This window comes from Lynx canadensis, chromosome B2 (genome assembly GCF_007474595.2).
Source record: "Lynx canadensis isolate LIC74 chromosome B2, mLynCan4.pri.v2, whole genome shotgun sequence".
Classification (NCBI taxonomy): domain Eukaryota; kingdom Metazoa; phylum Chordata; class Mammalia; order Carnivora; family Felidae; genus Lynx; species Lynx canadensis.
In genome coordinates this window covers 54,186,357-54,205,116 of record NC_044307.1, presented here as the reverse complement: position 1 = coordinate 54,205,116, position 18,760 = coordinate 54,186,357, and the positions used below count along the sequence as shown (strand labels likewise).

The window sequence follows — 18,760 nt, the reverse complement described above, 5'->3', positions numbered from 1 at the left end:
TGGGAATAATCCCATTTATTTTATTTGCTTTGAAAAACGATGTAAAGGCTATTGATTTAACATGTCCAAATTTGTGTTTAGTTTTCCAGTGAGTTACAGCAGTGTTTACAGCACACATCAAAAATGCACGAGTATTTGGCTTTACTTCAAGATATGAAGCCCCCGTTAGACAACCAGGAGTCTCTGGATAATAATCTGGAAACATTGAGGAACCAACTTAAACAGTTAGAGGTGAGAACTGTCTGCTGCCTATTATGAATGGTAGTCAGCTGGTGTTAATTTGGAAAAAATAAGCATTGTGCTTATTTTATTTATTATATTCTAAATATGTAATATGCTACATATGCTATTACATATAAAATAATAGTTATATTTGTGTTTCTCACTGAATAGTTCTGGGATATATATTTTTTGCAGACATTTGAATTGGGATTGGCTCCAATTGCTGTTATTTTAAGAAAAGACATGAAGTTGGCAGAAGAGTTTTTAAACTCCCTTCCCAGTGACTTCCCCAGAGAACAGCTTGAGGAATTGAGTCTAGGCCACCAAAGTTTGCAGACTGCTTTCTCTTCCCTCAGCAGTGTGTCTTCAGAAAGGATGAAACGCGTCACGCTTGCGATTGACTCTGAAATGGTAGGCATTGAAACTGTTCACGCTGAGTCAGAATTTGAGTCTTGAAGAGAATTTTGATTGTTTGAAAATTTAGTCATAAGATGAAGTCTTTTATTTTCATACTATTAGCCCTTGAAACAGAACCATTTTTTGTAGGAATTCAAAATTTGGGGATTGACAGAAATGAACACGCAATTTTATTTTCTAGTCTAAACTAGCAGTTTCCCATGAAGAGTTTCTGCAGAAACTTGAGTTGTTCTCACGTTGGATATCAGAGAAGAACAAATCTGTGAAGGATATTGAGATTGTGAATGTTCAAGATACTGAACATGTGAAGAAAAGTTTGCAACTTCTCAAGGCAAGTATCAAAATAAATGAGATGAAGTGCATTGAAAAACCTCCATATTAAAAAATTTCTTTTAATGTTTATTTTTGAGAGAGAGAGACACAGAGTGTGAGTGGGGGAGGGGCACAGAGAGAGGCCCAGGCTCCAGGCTCTGAGCTGTCAGCACAGAGCCCCACATGAGCTCACAAACTGTGACATCATGACCTGATCTGAGGTCAGATGTTCAACCAACTGAGCCACCCAGGCACCCCCCTTTTTAAAAAAAATTTTTTTTTTCTAAAAACTTCTGGGTTTAAGATAATAAATGTGTAGGGGCACCTGGGTGGCTCAGTCAGTTGAGCATCCAACTCTGCGTTTTGACTCACGTCATGATCTTACAGTTTGTGAGTTCGAGCCCTGTGTCGGCCTCTGCACTGACAGTGTGGAGCCTGCTTGGGATTCTCTCTCTCCCTCTCTCTGCTCCTCCTCCCCCCACCCCTCAAAATAAGTAAACATTAAAAAACTTAAAAAATAAATAAAATAACAAATGTGTAGAACAAAACATGACTGCTAAATCTAAAATGATTATTTCCTTTCTTTGTCTCTAGAAGATGTTTGTGTCACACACGTTTATGGTTATAGACACAACTGTAAAATAATCACAACTTTGTGGATGTCTTTCTGATGCTGTTCCAACTGCCTTACCACTCTCTTCCCACCACTTACATCTTGAAATTTGTATTTATTTATTAGTCACATAAATACATAATAGTTAAATTATTCTTATAAATACATCATAGTTAAGTAGTATTTATGTACTGGTCACTTTTGTCATGGCTTTTTTTTCTCCCCAAGTTCTTAATTTGAATGGCATCCCTCATGAATGATGCTTAGGCTCCTGGCCGGTGAGTCAGAAACTGAAATTCTAACTCATTGAATTTATGTTTCAAATTCTCCATTGGCTTTTTTATGAGCAACCATAAATACATGGATATTGTAAATATTAGCAAGTAATAGTTTAATGTTGATTTCCCCCTTTAACGTGCCATGTATATGTAAGTTGGGTCTTTGTTTTTTGTTGAGTTACATTTTAAATGTAATGTGGCAGGCAAGATTAAAATGTTCTTACAGGTGTTGTCTTTCCATATAATATTAATTACCATAGTACTGAAATAATTTTATCATTGCTGTCTGTTACTAGGTAATGAATAGATTTTTGACTAAACAAATCATGAAAAATGTCAATAAAACCTTCAGTCCATGATATAAGAAACATATTTTAAAAATATTATTGATGTAAACTTTGTATTATGGCTTAGCTCCCTTTTGTACCTTGTACTGTTTTGTTCACAGAATGTGTTAAAAGACCTTGGACCTACCAAAGTGCAGCTGGAGACCACGGCTTTTGATGTACAGTTCTTCATTTCGGAATATGCACAAGACCTGTCTCCCAACCAAAGCAAACAACTGCTGAGGCTGTTAAATACAACTCAGAAGTGTTTTCTTGATGTACAGGAATCAGTAACTACCCAGGTGGAACGTTTAGAGACTCAGTTACAGCTAGAACAAGATCTTGATGATCAGAAGGTTTGCTTTTCTTTGTCGAGTTGGCATTCTTTGTTTTTAGTTCTTCCGTGCGAAACCTGTAATGAGGATACCTAAGGATCATGGTGTAATATGCAAAGGCAATATGGAAAGGCAGTTAATGGAGAGGGTTAATGTAGAGATCCTGGAGTATACAACAATATTGTTTTCCATAATAATGCTGTAGTTAATTTTGATTTTTTGTGACTCCTTGAAACTACTGTTTTCAAGTGGGAGTCTTGATTTTTTTTTTTCCGTGTAGTAGGAAATATGGAAGTACTCAGAAATTTCGATAAATTGATGAACATATGGATAAAGAAGGTTACGGTGTCTTCTTCCTCTGGGAGGCAGTATGCCACGGCAGTGCAAAGTATGGGCTGTGGAGCCAGACTGCTTAGTGCGTCCCAGCTGCACCCAGACGGGTGTGGTCTAGGGCAAGCCGCTCAACCACCATTTTCTCAGTGATAAACTGGAAATAATCACTGTGCTTACCTGGGTAGGATTGTGAGCATCGATAAAAAAATGAATGTAAAATACTTAGTGCTTGCCTGGTATGTGTTAGGCTCCTAGGAAACATGATCAGTGGCTATCAGATGAATAACTAGTGTATGAGTAATAGGAAAGTGAAAAATGCAAGTATTAGTATTGACTTACTAAATTCATCTCTTAGTTTAGTGAATTATATTAGAATACTACATCTAATAACAATAATGAGCAAATGGGTAGGAATGGAATTAGGCATAGTGGTTAAGTAAAAATATTGCATGCAAATGCTTTTATTATTTCTTGAAGCGCCTAGGTTTTGTCTCTAGCATGATAACCTATATACACGTATTAAGTATGTTCACAGACAAATCACAACTAACTTCTGTTTTGATATCCTTTTGCAGAATTAATTGTGTGTATCGCAGGTTTCAAGAGCTTAAGAAAATGGAATGTTTCTTCCTGTCGGTCAGAGGTTCCATCTCTTACACATATGCATGGCCAGTATTCTGCTGAGCAGTTTCATCCACACATCTCCTCCTTTGTATATGGGACATGCTTTCACTTTCTGTGTCACCTTGCTCAATTCGTTACCCCACTGCTATCATGTTTACAGCATACTCAGTAAATCTTGCAAGATATGTTCTGATTTTTCTATTAGAACTTGCAAAGTGTGTTCTAATTAGGAGTAATCACAATAGTTCATGTGCACACATTTAAGATGCTTTGATTTTGCCCCGCTTTAGATCGTGGCAGAGCGTCAGCAGGAGTACAAAGAGAAACTCCAAGGGATATGTGATCTCCTCACCCAAACTGAAAACCGCCTGATCGGTCACCAAGAAGCCTTTGTGATTGGAGATGGAACGGTCGAGTTGAAGGAGTACCAGTCCAAGCAGGAGGTAAAATTTGGTTTTGCATCAGCAGGTCTATGTTGCTGTTAAGTTTGATTGCTATTATTACCAAATCGTTTTAGCTTTTCTGAGCCAAGACATACTTAGATGGCTCCAGGCTTGAGCTTTAAACTTTATACTAAGAGTTACATTTCCATTTCAAGAAAGCCAGGTAATTTTCTTGACTGGTTTTGGTGAGATACTCAGGGAAGGAGATACAAAAGGAGGTTGCTAATGGAAATACCTTGTGTGAGGAGTTAAAACTTGGATCTATTTAAGCCCAGCTCATTCACTTGCACATCAGGTGAAATAGCCATTTATTTGGGCTCGTTCTCTTTCTTAACGCCTTCTTATTCCTTTCCTCTTTCTCTACAATTTGTTCCTTTTCAGTGAACAAATAGTGATGGCAGGTAAAGATATAATTTATATTGGTATCAGGAGAAAGAACACTCTCATTGTAACTAGTTAGCTCTTGGTTCAAATCCCAGACTCTTCCACACTGTTAGCTTTATAACCAAATCTGTTTGAGCCTCAGTTTCTTCATCGGTCACACTTCATTGATTTTAAGAGTTAAGTAAATACTGTGTGTTAATTAAGTGACTAGCACAGTTAATGTCACATAGTATTGGCTTAATAACTAGTATCTCTTTCAGTTCAAATGCTTCTGTCTTTGCAAGTTGTATTTATTTATTTTGAAAGAGAGAGAGAGCATGAGCAGGGGAGGGGCACAGAGAGGGAGAGAGAATCCCAAGCAGGCTCCATTCTGTCAGTGTGGAGCCTGATATAGGGCTTGAACTCCCAACCCATGAGATCATGATCAAATACTTCTTAGAATAATTTGATGAGGCTGAAATTAAAAATATGAAAAAATAATATGAAAGTTCAAACGGTGTAATATGAAGAACGAAAATGCAAAGTAAAGGAGGAAGAGAAGAATAAAAATTCCATAAAGAAATCTAGATTGAGAGGAGCTGTAAGAGCTGGGGCAAAGAAGCAAACATTGCATTTTAGAGAGCTTTGGGGTTTAGAACTTAATGTTAGTTCACTGGGAGAACTACTTTGTTTTTATCCTGAGTAGAGATATATATTAAAATAAATGTAGGGGCACCTGGGTGGCTCAGTCGTCTGACTCTTGATTTTGGCTCAGGTCATGCTCTCACGGTTCGTGAGTTCGAGCCCCACGTTGGGCTCAGTGCTGACAGTGTGGAGCCTGCTTGGGATTCTCTCTCTGCCTCTCTCTCTGCTCCTCCCTGGCTCAGGCATGCACGTGTGTGGGCACTCCCTCTCTTACTCACTGAAAAATAAATAAACTTAAAAAAATGTTTAGAAATTGAATAAATAATATTACTATGTATTTAAAAGCTCTTATAAATGTGCTCACATGATGTAAGAATACCTGGTGTGTGCCAATTTGTATAGATTATATTATTAAATTCATTATTTTCAGTGTTTTATAAACCATATCCCTTTGTGAAATATGAAAATCTGACACCTTTCTTTAATGCTGTTTGAGATTTTGAATTATGTTAAATATTGTGATTTAAGTAACCAGCTCAAATCGACTATCTTTTGTCAAACTCTGTATGCTAGATTCTCCTTGCTCACACCCTCTTTTGAAATTACAACTCTGGAAGAATTAAATAGGTAATCATTTAATAAGATTTTTTTTGTTTTGTTTTGTGTTATAAGGAATTACAGAAAGATATGCAAGGAAGTGCACAGGCTTTGGCAGAAATAGTGAAAAATACAGAGAACTTCTTGAAAGAGAATGGTGAAAAGCTGTCACAAGAAGATAAGGCTTTGATTGAGCAGAAACTTAATGAAGCCAAGTTAAAGTGTGAACAGCTTAATCTAAAGGCAGAACAGTCAAAAAAGGAGCTGGATAAAGTTGTGACAACAGCAATCAAAGAAGAAACTGAAAAGGTCTTTATTCAAATATATGGTACACTGTTGCTTTGTTGAAAACGATTAGTGTAACAGCCACTTGAATTTTTAAGTGTTCCCAGGCAGCAGTAAGCAATGCTGAGCACCAGAGACTAGAATTCTGGGCTTCCAGTTATGTAAGTGACCAAATACTACAGAAGCTTAAAGAATTGGCTTTGTTTAACTTTTAAAAAAAAAATTAAGTGGGATTCTAAGACTTTCTACTTGGGAAATACATGAGGACTTATCAATTGTAGTTAAAATTTTTAAGGACAGTGGAAACTTCCAAGTAATTGCCTGTTGCTCTAAGGTTAAATTTCACTGCATTCAGTTTTCAGTGTGTGTCAGCTTTTAGTATCCCCACTCTAAAGTTAAATGATCTTAAAACTAGTGCCTCAGCCTGCATTCAGAATACCTACTGTGAACTTTCTCTGCCCAGGTTGCAGCTGTGAAGCAGCTGGAAGAGAGCAAAACCAAAATAGAAAACCTTTTGGACTGGCTGTCAAATGTGGACAAAGATTCAGAAAGGGCAGGGATGAGACAGAGACAGGTAATTGAACAGAACGGGACTCATTTTCAAGAAGGTGACGGCAAGTCAGCGATTGGAGAAGAGGATGAAGTTAATGGTAACTTGTTGGAAACTGATGTTGATGGACAAGTTGGAACCACTGAGGAGAATCTGAACCAGCAATACCAGAAAGTTAAGGTTGGTTATTTTACACATAGAGATATTGTCAAATTCTGTTTTTCAGGTCGGTTAAAGAGAGGAGCACTTGAGTTATCTTTCAAAGCCTTAATGACCAGGGCATCTGGGTGGTTCAGTCAGTTAAGCGTCTGACTTTTTTTTTTGTTGTTTGTTTTAATGTTTGTTTATTTTTGACAGAGACAGAGCATGAGTGGGGGAGGGGCTGAAGAGAGAGGGAGACACAGAATCTGAAGCAGGCTCCAGGCTCCCAGCTGTCAGCACAGAGCCCGACGCAGGGCTTGAATCCACGAAGCACGACATCATGACCTGAGCCGAAGTTGGATGCTCAACCCACTGAGCCAAGGCACCCCAAGCGTCCGACTCTTGATTTCAGCTCAGGGCATGATCTCAGTTAGTGAGATCAAGCCCCACATCGGGCTCTGCACTGACAGCGTGGAGCCTGCTTAGGATTCTCTCTCCCTCTCTTTCTGCCCCTCCCACTACCCTGCTCTCATGTTCATTCTCTTTTTCAAAATAAATTGTCTCTCAAAAACCATTAAATGTCTCTCAAAAACATTAAAAAACCTTAATGACCATTAAGAGTAAAGTCCCATTTTCTAGGTTCATCATGTCAAATGTAAGTTACTGTGAGAATTCTAAGTAACTCAAAAACAATGAGAAATCATTAGCTATGGCATTCTTCTAAGTGAAGCGACTTCTAAGGAATTGATAGAAGTAATAATAAGCTGATACTTATAGAGAAGTTATGGTGGGCCAAGTACTCTTCTTAGCTCTTTCCATCTCAACACATTTAGTCCACCCAGCTCCCTCTGAGGCTACATCCTACTCATGATTCACAGGTAGGGAGACTGTAACTTTACAGAAGAAGTCACTTGCCCAAGTTTATGTATCTAGTGAGGGCTGGAGTTTGGATTTAAAACTAGGCCATGAGCTCAGTTGCTGTGCTAAGTTCTACTCCATATTTGCAGACCAGCTCGCTGTGCACTCTTGAGCTCTCTCACGTTCTCCCTGAGCCTTGGCTCATCTCTATAGTCAAGGGCATTGCTGAGAAGAGGAATGAAAAGCCTTTTAAAAATTTGTGGTGTGAGTGTGAATTGAAGTGAACAGTAATGCTACCACAGGACCAAAGGCAACTTTGGAAAAACCTTTTTCACAGCGTCACACAATTGATCATTTTATTTCTGCATTTGGGTTTTGTAGTCAGATGACTGGACTTTGAGGCACTTTTGCAGTTTTGTGTGTTTTCCTCCATGTCCTTGTCTTTGTAGTCTTTGGAATAGAATGCTGTCCGGGAGGTTTTTATATTACAGGAAATCTAAGTTAAACCAGAAGAAAAGTGGAAGTATTTATTATATTTATGGTTTCTGGGGGCTCTTACAGAACCTTGCTATAATTATTTCTTAAAATGAAAAACTTAATGAATTCCTTTAGGAATGCCTTATGAGTCCATTACATAACAGTCAGGAAAGGTTAGTAACTTGACACAAGGAGTGAAAAATACGGGTGGGTGGATTGAGACATAAAGATGTTTCACTGCATGAGGTTTGCCTTCTGATCTTTTTGCTTCTAAGAATACGGACTCTGAAAGTGCTGTAGGAATTCCTGATGTCCTGGCAGAGTGGAGAGATAGCCCCAGTGCCCGTTTCTAGCTCTTTCTAGTTGTGCCACATGTCCTCAGCCATGGCATTTCTTCCTTCAGCCCGAGTTGCCTCACCTTAAAAGGAAGGGGATGGATCAGAAATTTCTAAGGTGTTCTGCATGTCTAACTTACTATGTTCAGAAGACCCACTGGAGAATATGATGTGGTTCCATTTCAAATGCCAAAGACACAGTCTGTGGGAGAAATGTTCTGCAGACACAAATATTTATCTTGTGCCCACAGTGTGGCAGGCGTTGTTACGGATAGTGAGAATACAAGTAGTTCGCTGCTGACTAGTGGGGGATCAGACTTGAAAGTGCACAGTTGCCCTACAGCGGTGCTTCTCGGTCCTGTCTACTTCACAGCATATAGTTATTCTTATTTAGCCCTTGTTGCCAACACTGCTCTAGGTGCTTGGGATTCCCCAGTGAGCAAATGAAATTCCCTTTCATGGTGTTTGCATACTGGGAGAGTGAGGATGATAGGTCAGACAACAAATACCTAAATGTTATGCGATATGGGATGTTAGAAAGTGGTGAGGTTTTGCTGAGTTGGGTACAGGTGGGTGAGCGTGGGGTTGGGAGCCACTCTTCAGCATTAAATAGGATCATCTGAGTAGGCTGCATGAGAGGATGAGATCTGTGTGAAGACATAGAGAGGACATGTCAGAGGGGAAGGGGGTTGCGAGGCAGATACCTGCGGGAAGAACCATTTGGTGAGAACAGCCAGAGGAAAAGGTCCTAACATGCCTAACAAGGTGAGGGAAGAGGTAGTATTCGAGAGACTGGCGTGCCTCAAGTAGGGTGGGAGACAGCCAAGCAGTAAAAGAGCTCGGCGTTAATGTTACCAGGCCCTTTGACTCCCTGTAAACCATTATGAGAAATGTGGAAAATGACCCAAAAGGATTCTTCTCCTTTTTGCCACATTTATGTGGCATATTGCGGGGAATGGAAGGAGCTGCTATGGCTGGAGAGAAAGGGACTCCAGTGTATTTTAACCCCTGGCACATGCCAGGCTCGTCAGCAGGTATTCTACACGTGTGACCTCATGTACTCCTTTCAGCAAACCCATGACGTGCAGGGGTAATTGTCTCCATTCTCCCCATGCAGGAAGCTGAGGGCCAGAGAAGCAAAGTAGCTCCAGCATTCTCTTTGATCTCATTGGGCTCCTCTGAATGTGTATTGTTCTCGCTTAATTGTTGTCATGGGATTTTTATAGCTTTAAAAGGAACAAATTCTCTTTTTCCTATGTATGTGTCTTTTCAGGATCATTTCTCAATTAAAATATTGTATTTATCTGCTCAATAATTAGCTGAAGACATGAGCAGTCTCTTTAAGGTGATTGTGAGGAAGCAGTGAGTAAATTGAGATCATACTGTAGATGTTTGTTTTAGACGTGGAAGAGAAATTCATTACATTTTTTCCAAACTTCTCAAAAACAGTACTTGTCCTATGTGATCATCTAAGTACTTTCTAGAGAAGATTGGGAAACCTCCTCAGAAGTAAGGTTAGGGTGGTCAGAGCATGCTCTTCTGAAATGTACCAGTACACGGGACACACTGTGCACCTTGACAAGGTTGATGAGAAGCAAGTCTGTCAGTCCTGGGCTCCTGACACCTCAGTGTCACCCCATCGCCGCTCTGACCTTACGGCTCATTTGTTTTCACGCAGGCCCAACATGAGAAGATCGTCTCTCAGCACCAAGCAGTCCTCATGGCCACTCAGTCTGCACAAGCCTTGCTTGAGAAACAGGGTCACTATCTCTCTCCTGAGGAAAAAGAGAAACTGCAGAAGAACATGAAGGAACTGAAAACACATTATGAGACCGCCCTGGCCGAGTCGGAGAAGAAAATGAAATTAACGCATTCTCTGCAGGAAGAATTAGAAAAGTTCGATGCAGATTATAGCGAGTTTGAACACTGGCTGCAGCAGTCAGAACAAGAACTGGAAAACCTGGAAGCAGGTGCTGACGACCTCAGTGGTTTAATGACCAAACTGAAACGGCAGAAGAGTTTCTCAGAAGACGTCATTTCTCACAAAGGGGACTTGAGGTACATCACAATTTCTGGAAACAGAGTGTTAGAAGCGGCCAAATCTTGCAGCAGGAGAAGCGGCAGTAGCAAGGCTGACCAGGACAATATTGATACTTCTGCAACCCACAGAGAAGTCCAGAGCAAATTGGATCATGCTACCGATCGCTTCAGGTCTCTCTACTCGAAGGTAATTTCATTTTTAAGGGAAGATCAGACTATGACTAGAGTTTTCACCCTGTCCCTCTTAACTTTTGTTTTGGAATTAGAGGCGAGAAATCTAAGAACTGAAGCAGAGGAAATAAGGTGGTTTCATCCTCATTCCGTCTTTCTTATGCATGTGCTTTACTTCTGCAAACATGTTTAAAGGTTAGGAGCCTAAAGTTATACCTAGTTAGTGTTTTGAGATGCATTTTCCAGGCAGCCTGAACTCTAGAATGCCAGCATCCAATTTGACCACCAGGTGGCGTATATGTTTTGGTTCCGAGCCCAAAGCGTGGCTTGCTAATTTGCTTGCTAATTTGCATCCTCTCAGGCTTGGGATGTGACGGTTTCATCTCGGATAATTCCCTTCACATATATGACTCTTGTTTGTTTTGCAGATAACTTTGATCAGTGCACTATTTTAATACTTAATGGCTAACAGACTGTTTCAGCTTCTTGTGGACAAGCAGAAGAGTTCTGTTTAAAAACAAAACAATACGAAGAACATTTCCCTGTTTACAGTATAAGCTGAACACACTGGCCAAGTTGCACAGATGGTTTGAAGAGCATCATTGATTATTGGCCTTTGCTTCATTCTGATCTAGATTATTTGCCCTCCTTGTGCAACATCAGTCTTGTGTAACATATGAGTGATTTATTATAAGCACTTTGAAAACCTTTCCATCAAATACATGGCTGTACACATGGTGGTATAAAACTCCTTGGGAATGTGCCCTGGTAGATTAGCCTCCTCTGGTGATTGATTCCTAAATCCTTTGTTCTGGGGTAAGACCCAGATCTTGTAAATATGTTTTTGAATTGGTATAAATCTAGAACTACCTCTTTGTTTTTATTGTTACTCTTTGAAGATGCTTCTGCATGTAAAAGAGAAAATCTTAGTCCTGTAGGTTTCACTAACTTTGGCTGAAGTCTGGTGTTTTCCAGGTTGCATTACTCATAGGTCCTAAGGTTTTTAATACATGCGAAGATAGTGGGATTTTATTCCCCCGTGTTTTTTTTTTTTTTATTTTTTTTTTTTTTTTTTTTTTTTTTTTTTTTTTTTTAGTGCAATGTCCTCGGGAATAATCTTAAAGACTTGGTGGATAAATATCAACACTATGAAGATGCCTCATGTGGACTTCTTTCTGGGCTCCAAGCTTGTGAGGTCACAGCAAGCAAACACTTATCTGAACCTATTGCTGTGGACCCTAAAAATCTGCAAAGGCAATTAGAAGAGACCAAGGTAAGAGAGAGAGCAAGAAAGAAAGAGAAAAGTGAGAGATCAACCCTTCTGTCGTCTTACTGAAAGCCATCCGTCTCCCTACACTTGTGTGATGGTTTCACGTAGGAAAGGGGAATAAAGTATGGGAAAAGTACTTGTCTTTCTAAAGGGAGGTGCAACTCTAATTCACCATCCAGTTCAGTTCTCTTTCTAATAAGATTGTTCTTTCCACTGTTGTTTTTAACTGTTGGATGTTGCTGTTATGGCTGACATCCCACTGCTCCCTCCTCCCTAAAGAAAAACCACTATTGCCCTGGCCACTTACTTATCTTTACACCTCTTTATTTTGTTCATTGCAAGTAAGTTCCATGAAGGTAGGTGTGTTTTCCTCCGTTTTGCTCACTGCTACCTCCCCAGCACCTAGAAGAGTACATGGTCCAAAGTGGGTATTCAGTAAATACTTGTTCAAGAATGAACAGGTGAAAAGGAAGAATGGAAGTCACTGTCCCATCTGGGGTCTGAGGGCCAGGATTGGTGTTCCTATTGAGTATCCCTTTAATTCTTAGAGACATAAACATCAGTTATTACCTACCACAGTTCTCAAAAAGTCTACCTGCTCTTCAAAAAATGCAGGCTTGGTGTCAGACTGAATAATTGAAGTCTCGGAATACCCACAATGGAAGAGTGGGTATTAATCTTCAATTTAATGCGTATATTATTTATTTTTCAAAAAAAATTAAGTTTATTTATTTATTTTGAGAAAGAGAAAGAGTGCACAAACAAGGGAGGGAGAGAGAGAGAATCCCAAACAGGCTTCTTGCTGTCAGCACAGAGCCCAAAATGGGACTTGAACTCACGAACTGGGAGATCATGACCTGGGCTGACATCAAGAGCTGGAGGCTCAACCGACTGAGCACTTGTGCAACCGAAAGCCTATTTTAAAATCTTAATGTAGTGAGATAACTTTTGAAGTGTTTTACTCCTGTTCCATGTGACTGATAATTTTGAATTTGAAAGTTTCATTTCATAAATCTGTTCTGTCTTTTCTTTTAGCAGGTGGGTAGCAGTCACTTATTGCTGCTGTAGCTAGAAAGTAAACACAGTATTGCCCGTTAAACAACTACAGTTCAGAGTTTAGTTGCCTCTGTTAGTTACAGAATCAAAAAATCATTATTATTGTGCTATTACAAGGAAAACAGGTACTGTAACATTAGTTACTGCCTGAGACTGGCAGCTTCTGCCTGGAGGTCATACCAGAGTGAAATGTGGCAGGTTAAGGCCAAGGCAGAGAGATGGGGATGGGAAGCACGGGATGAAAGGAGGGAGGTGAGGTGCCCGGAGGAGAGGAGAGTGGAGGGCGCTGCTTCTGTCTTTACTCAGGGTCACATTAGGCACCCGGGAGAGGTCCAGTTCCAGGTCAGAATCCCTGCAGTGGTGCTGCCTCCCAGGGGTTGTTTCCTTCCTTTAGATGTGGATTATCAGTCCTGGACCTCTTTGCTTTTACCCTTTCTTTTTTTCTTTCCCACGAGCACTGGAACAAATCTGCCTTAATTAAGTTTTCAGGTCACACTTGATTACGTGTCAAAGGACAGTATGGCTCAGTGGGTTGAGCATCTGACTTCAACTTACGTCATGATCTCACAGTTCATGAGGTCAAGTCCCACATCGGGCTCTGTGCTGACAGCTCAGAGCCTGGAGCCTGCTTCGGATTCTGTGTCTCCCTCTTTCTGCCCCTCCCCCGCTCATGCTCTCTCAAAAAGAAATAAAACATAAAAAAAAGTTAGGTGCTTTTAGTATAGGAAAGTATATAAAATACAACACATTTCAAGTTAGGTCTCTATCAGGAAACTGATTACATACTATATGAAAGTAATTTTTTTATAACTGGAGCAAAAAGAGAAAGAAAAACCCCAAAGAATGCTATGGCTTTTAAGTTAAACAGATACATGGATTAATTCTAAAACAGGAAAACTTACTTGGTATGTGCTGTGGAAGAAGATTCTTTCAGTCACAAGGCAGCCAAAGAAATAGTAAAGAGGAGAGCAATGTCTCAAAGGAGGATAAATTCTAATTAAGCCACAGCATAATTTAAAAAATTAAATGTGCAATTGAAGTTGTTCTTGGCATACGTTCATATTTTCCTCACAGATGATCTCAGCATGTAGCAAGGATAAATTTTTATGAGGGTTGGGTAGTCTCCATTTCTTTCATTTTTATTAACATGTAAAATTATTTTTCTTTAACAGTAATATAAACACATAAGACTACCACATTTTGTTTTGTCTACATTTGCAATGCTAACATATTCTATTGGGCAGATAATGTGATTTGGGGGTACCCAAGTCGATTCATGTGAAATAATTCTCCCAATAGCACATTGTCATTATCATTATTATTCAAATGACTGTTAGCTGAGTTGTCTGCACTCTGATACCACTGAGCTATAATGACCTCCTCAGGATCGGCTTCCAGGAAAATCCATGGACCAAACAAAATTTTTGTCCCATCTGAGGCACAGAAAGACAAGATTTGGGGACCAGCCTGGGTTTGGGAGGCCTGGGTTTGGGAGCAGGTGTGGAGCTAGGTCATGCTGCCTGGCAGTATCCACCCTGTAGCCTTGCCTTGATCTCAGGGATAGTGTCAAGTCAGGAATCTTCTATGAGTTGGACAAGTGCCCTTTACAGATTTCACGCTTCTCTGGTCCAGGCAAGGGGCCCAAGGTCATAATCTTTCAGTATTTCCGGTCATAGATGCTCTTTCATGTTTTAATGTCATTGAGATCCATTAAAAACTACATATGGTACCCTTTTGACTATTTTAATTTGCAGTTTTATCCTAAAGTAGTATTGTAAACCACTGCTATCACCAAATTATAACCCAATACATGTTGGGAATTAAAAACTGTTGACTCTCTTAAACATAATTATGCAGAGAAAAGACATGGGATGTTTTGAAAAGGAGAGGGGAAGAAAAAAAATGCTTCTTTTGTAATCCATTTCTAAGTTTTAGGATTTTTAGTAGGGCCATCTTTGGTATTGGATGTTTTTGTAGAACTTTGACATATATTTTTTTGGTAGACATTTATGTGCTAGGCCCACTGTAAGATTTTGTGAAGACACAGATGTTGAAACCCTGATTCTCCCCTTGGAGAACGCACATTCTAAAAAAATCTGGTTTTGGAGGTATCCATAACCTTATTCCATCTCTTAAATAAGCATGCAATGCAAGTAAGCTGTGTCTTACATTTTAGTCTGGTTCTAGGTAAAGTTCCTGTCTTGAGGAATTTTTTATACATTCTATAACTAAACATCTGGAAGAATTTCCTAGACAGACCCACTCTGACACAGATTCTTTGGCTTCTTGGGACAACGTTAGGATCTGGTATACAGATCACAAATCACATGTTGGCCACAGCTTAGTGGGCCTTTTGACATATATGTACTGCCCATATGTCATTTAAGTTTTCTTGAATATAAAAATTAGTGGAGGAAATAGTTGTGATTGGCTATAGGCATTTGCTTTAGTCTGAAATGAAGGCTGAAACAGAAGAGGATCTTGCTGGATCTTATACTTGATATTTTTATTTTCATTTATTTACTTATTCTAGAAATGTTATATGCCAGACATTGTGTAGGCAGTGATAAAAGGAAGCTGAATGGAATGAATTCCTAGTTTTCAAGGAAGTTATAGTTTAAAAGAAGAGACAAACCCAGTAATATTCACAGGGCATTTATGGGAGAACCTGCAGGGAGTACTTAGAACTAGGGCTGAAGAGAAAGTTAGGAGGGTTACCAGCTGACTATGAAGGGCCAGGCTCAGGATAACAGGGAGGGGTAGGTTGCATGAGAAGGTTAGTATGTAGAGATGTTAAACATTGGGTCCCGCTTGAGCAAAATAGCTGTGTTGTTGGACATTTCTGGAACAGGATGTGGAAGATGATATTGAAGATAGAATTAAGGAATAGATTTCATTGGACCTTTTAGAGTATACTCAAGTCTGTCTTTTTTATGAAGGCACTGGGAAGCTACTGAAAGATTTTAAAGAGAGGAGTGATCTAGTCAGTATATATTTTAGATAGAACACATTGGGGAGGCTATATCAGGGAAGAGACTGGAGACAGGGAGCACAGTTAGGATGCTTTTTTGAGTTGAGTGAGATATTATCCTGCAGTGATCCAGAAATACAAAACAGAGGTGTGATTAAAGAAAAAACAGAAACACCGTTAAGCAGGTAAAATTGTCAGGGCCTGGTGGTGGATTTGCATGTGGAAAGGAGGGTTGAGGGAGGAGCCTCAGAGTTACTACTTGGATCACCTGATGCAACACCAGAAGTGCAGGTGTAGGGGATGAGATGATGAGTTCAGATTTAGTGTTTTGAGTCTGTGGTGACTGTTTACACCCAGATGGAAATGATCAAGAGCCAGTTGGAAACCTGGGCCCACGGCCAGGGATGAGTTCATCTACAGTTGGACATAGGGGAATTTGAATTTGAAATCCGAATGTGAGACTGGAAGAGGACCTTGAGTAGCTTCAGTGAAATGAAAGCCAAGCATGGGGCCCATGTGGACAGTGGCCCATTTGGACACAGCTACGTCAGAGGGGTTAGGAATGCCGGGCCAAACTTCTGGAAGACTTATCTGTGGTTCTTGCCTCTACTTCTCTCTTTGTCCTAGCTGTTGAGCTGCATATGCTTAGAGAAATGGGGGCTTCTCTTCAGATTCAAGGTTATAGTATCCTTTCTAAAGCAGATGACATCAATAACATTTTCCACTTTCTGTCTTCCTGTAACCTTTGGGGACAGAATTGTTCCAGGCCGATTTCCATCTCCTTGATGATAGGTTTTTTGTGTTTGTTTTTTCCCTTCTCATCACTTACATAGAACTCTCTGTAATTCCTTATGGCCTTCTTCTCCAGTGTTTTCCCACTTTCTTCTCTAGCAGTCTCACCATGGGTCTTGGCTTCCAGTGCTTTATGTCTAGTTCCAGCCTGTGTTCAGAGTCAACTCCCTTTCCAACTTCACTGTTTTTTTTTCTTTTTTTTTTTAATTCTTTTTTTAATGTTTATTTATTTTGAGAGAGTGTGCAAGTAGGGAAGGGGCAGAGAGATAGGAAGAATCCCAAGCAGGCTCTGCATCATCAGTGCAGAGCCTGATGGAGGGCTTGATCCCACAAACTGCAAGATCATGACCTGAGAAATCAAGAGTCAGATGATTGACTGAGCCACCCTGACACCCTTGGGTTTTTTCCTATATGAGGGTCCTAAGAGTACTTTGAAGTCATAAATTCCCAGACTCTCCTTTGCTCCCACTTTCGCTTACGAATTCCATTAATTACGTAGGCTCAAAAACTCTGGATATTTCTCTTGTCTTTTCTCTTGTTCCCGCCCCCTCAAGCAGTGATGTCTGAGAGAACATTCTGTGATGGTGGACGTATTCTGTAATCTCTCCATTGTGGTAACCACTCCTCACCCTTGGCTACTTAGTGCTTGAAATGTGGCTGGTGCATCTGAGGAATTGAATTTTTAATTTTGTTTGATTTCAATTAATTTTAAATTTAAAAAGCCCCATGTAGTTAGTAGCTATCATATGACACAGCACAGTGTTAGATAACCAGTTATCAAGTGCTGTGGTCCCTCCCCTACTCCATCACCAATTCTACCTTCCCAGTCCAGAACGTGGCCTCTCAACTGCTTAAGTTGCCCCTAACTGATGTCTCTCCCTCATTTCTTACCCATTTAGTTTATCCCACACAGTGCTACAAATTTAGCCTTCTCTTAAGACAGCTCTGAGCATGTCAGTCCCTATTCAAAAGCCCTGAATAACTTTCCATTGCTGCAGGGTAAAATGTAAACTCCTTAGCAGACATTTGAAGCCTTCCCGGTCCTGGTACTGTTTATTCACCCATACACATTCTCTAACTGGTTGGGAATCCCCTTCTCCTAGGATGTTTCTGTCCCCATCTGTCCCTCTGCAGGGAGCTGTTACCCCTCTCCACTCCTGCATGCCTCAATCTATGTTTTCTTCAGGACTTACCTCAGTCTCACCACCATGGAGGTGGATGTCAGTTCCCTTCCCAGTTATTCCTCTTCTCAGTTTCCAGTAGCACTTAACACTTTCTGACTGTAAGATCCCTGTGGGTGAGCTTTGTGTCTGGTTTGTTTGTTTGTTTTTTGGTTTTTTTTTTTTTTTGGATCTTCACAAACATAGCAAGATATTTTGGATTTGTTAGATGTTAAGTAACTTTTGTTGAATAAACAGATATAAACATGATTTTGTATTGAAATGGAAATCCCTAATTGTTTCCTTACTTGGAGTCAGAGTCCCAGAGGTTTTTTGTCAGGTTGATTTTTGTTGTTGTTTTCTGGTGGTTAGTGAGGGTATCCTCTGAAGTCTCAAAGTGGGGACTCAAGGGGATCTCAGGCTAGAGGTAGAGGGTTGCAAGATCGAGAATCAGGCCAAGTATCATGAACATATGCTCAAGGGTTAATTTCAAGACTGAATTTGTATCATCCTGACTGGTTGATATCTTTGCTAACACCACTTTATAACTGGCCTTACTCTAAGGACTCTAAGTTTGTAATGATGAAGAGATTATTCTGTCCAATTTAACTTTATCTTACTGTAAGCAATTTTTTTATACTGGAAATACACCACTTAGTCCTACTGAGTATAACTGAGGCATTCAATCCTCCAGGCTCTGCAAGGGCAGATATCAAATCAGCAGGTGGCTGTAGAGAAACTCAAAAAAACGGCCGAAGTCCTTTTAGATGCCAGAGGATCTTTACTTCCAGCCAAGAATGATATCCAGAAAACACTGGGTGAGTATTGATTTCTTTGTTCACTTTCTCCCGGGTAAATCCTAAATGAAGATATTCTGATATGGAGAACACGTTCACTAGTGTATATTGTGTTGTTTATGGCCTTTCACTGTGAAATGGTGCCTCTCAATCTGGGAAGAGATATGGCTTTTCTCGGCATGTATATTGGGAGTGGGGGTTGTATTCTTTGAGAGGAGTATATTTAAAGTTTAGTTTTATTTTTAGAAAATGTAACAAAAACTCTATGTAATATTCACCACAGGAAGTAGAACTTCAGATTCTTTTGGCTGATGGCATTGGGCAGAGCTAGCGTCTAATCCTGTAGCCA

General features: G+C 40.0%; 1 protein-coding gene across 13 annotated transcripts in view; it reads left to right on the top strand.

Moving 5' to 3' along the window:
* The window catches only part of DST (dystonin), a 494,969-nt gene that overhangs the window by 358,069 nt on the left and 118,140 nt on the right, over window positions 1–18,760 (top strand). For 8 of the 13 annotated variants that reach the window (XM_032593190.1, XM_032593189.1, XM_032593192.1 and 5 more), the window contains 10 exons: window positions 82–231; window positions 418–633; window positions 821–970; window positions 2,291–2,524; window positions 3,751–3,903; window positions 5,584–5,817; window positions 6,257–6,523; window positions 9,833–10,381; window positions 11,462–11,638; window positions 18,309–18,432. In XM_032593190.1, the coding sequence (XP_032449081.1) occupies window positions 82–231; window positions 418–633; window positions 821–970; window positions 2,291–2,524; window positions 3,751–3,903; window positions 5,584–5,817; window positions 6,257–6,523; window positions 9,833–10,381; window positions 11,462–11,638; window positions 18,309–18,432 (2,254 nt within the window). The remainder of the gene's footprint in view (window positions 1–81; window positions 232–417; window positions 634–820; window positions 971–2,290; window positions 2,525–3,750; window positions 3,904–5,583; window positions 5,818–6,256; window positions 6,524–9,832; window positions 10,382–11,461; window positions 11,639–18,308; window positions 18,433–18,760) is intronic. The other 5 variants (XM_030315745.1, XM_030315748.1, XM_036064411.1 and 2 more) reach the window with 1 other exon arrangement.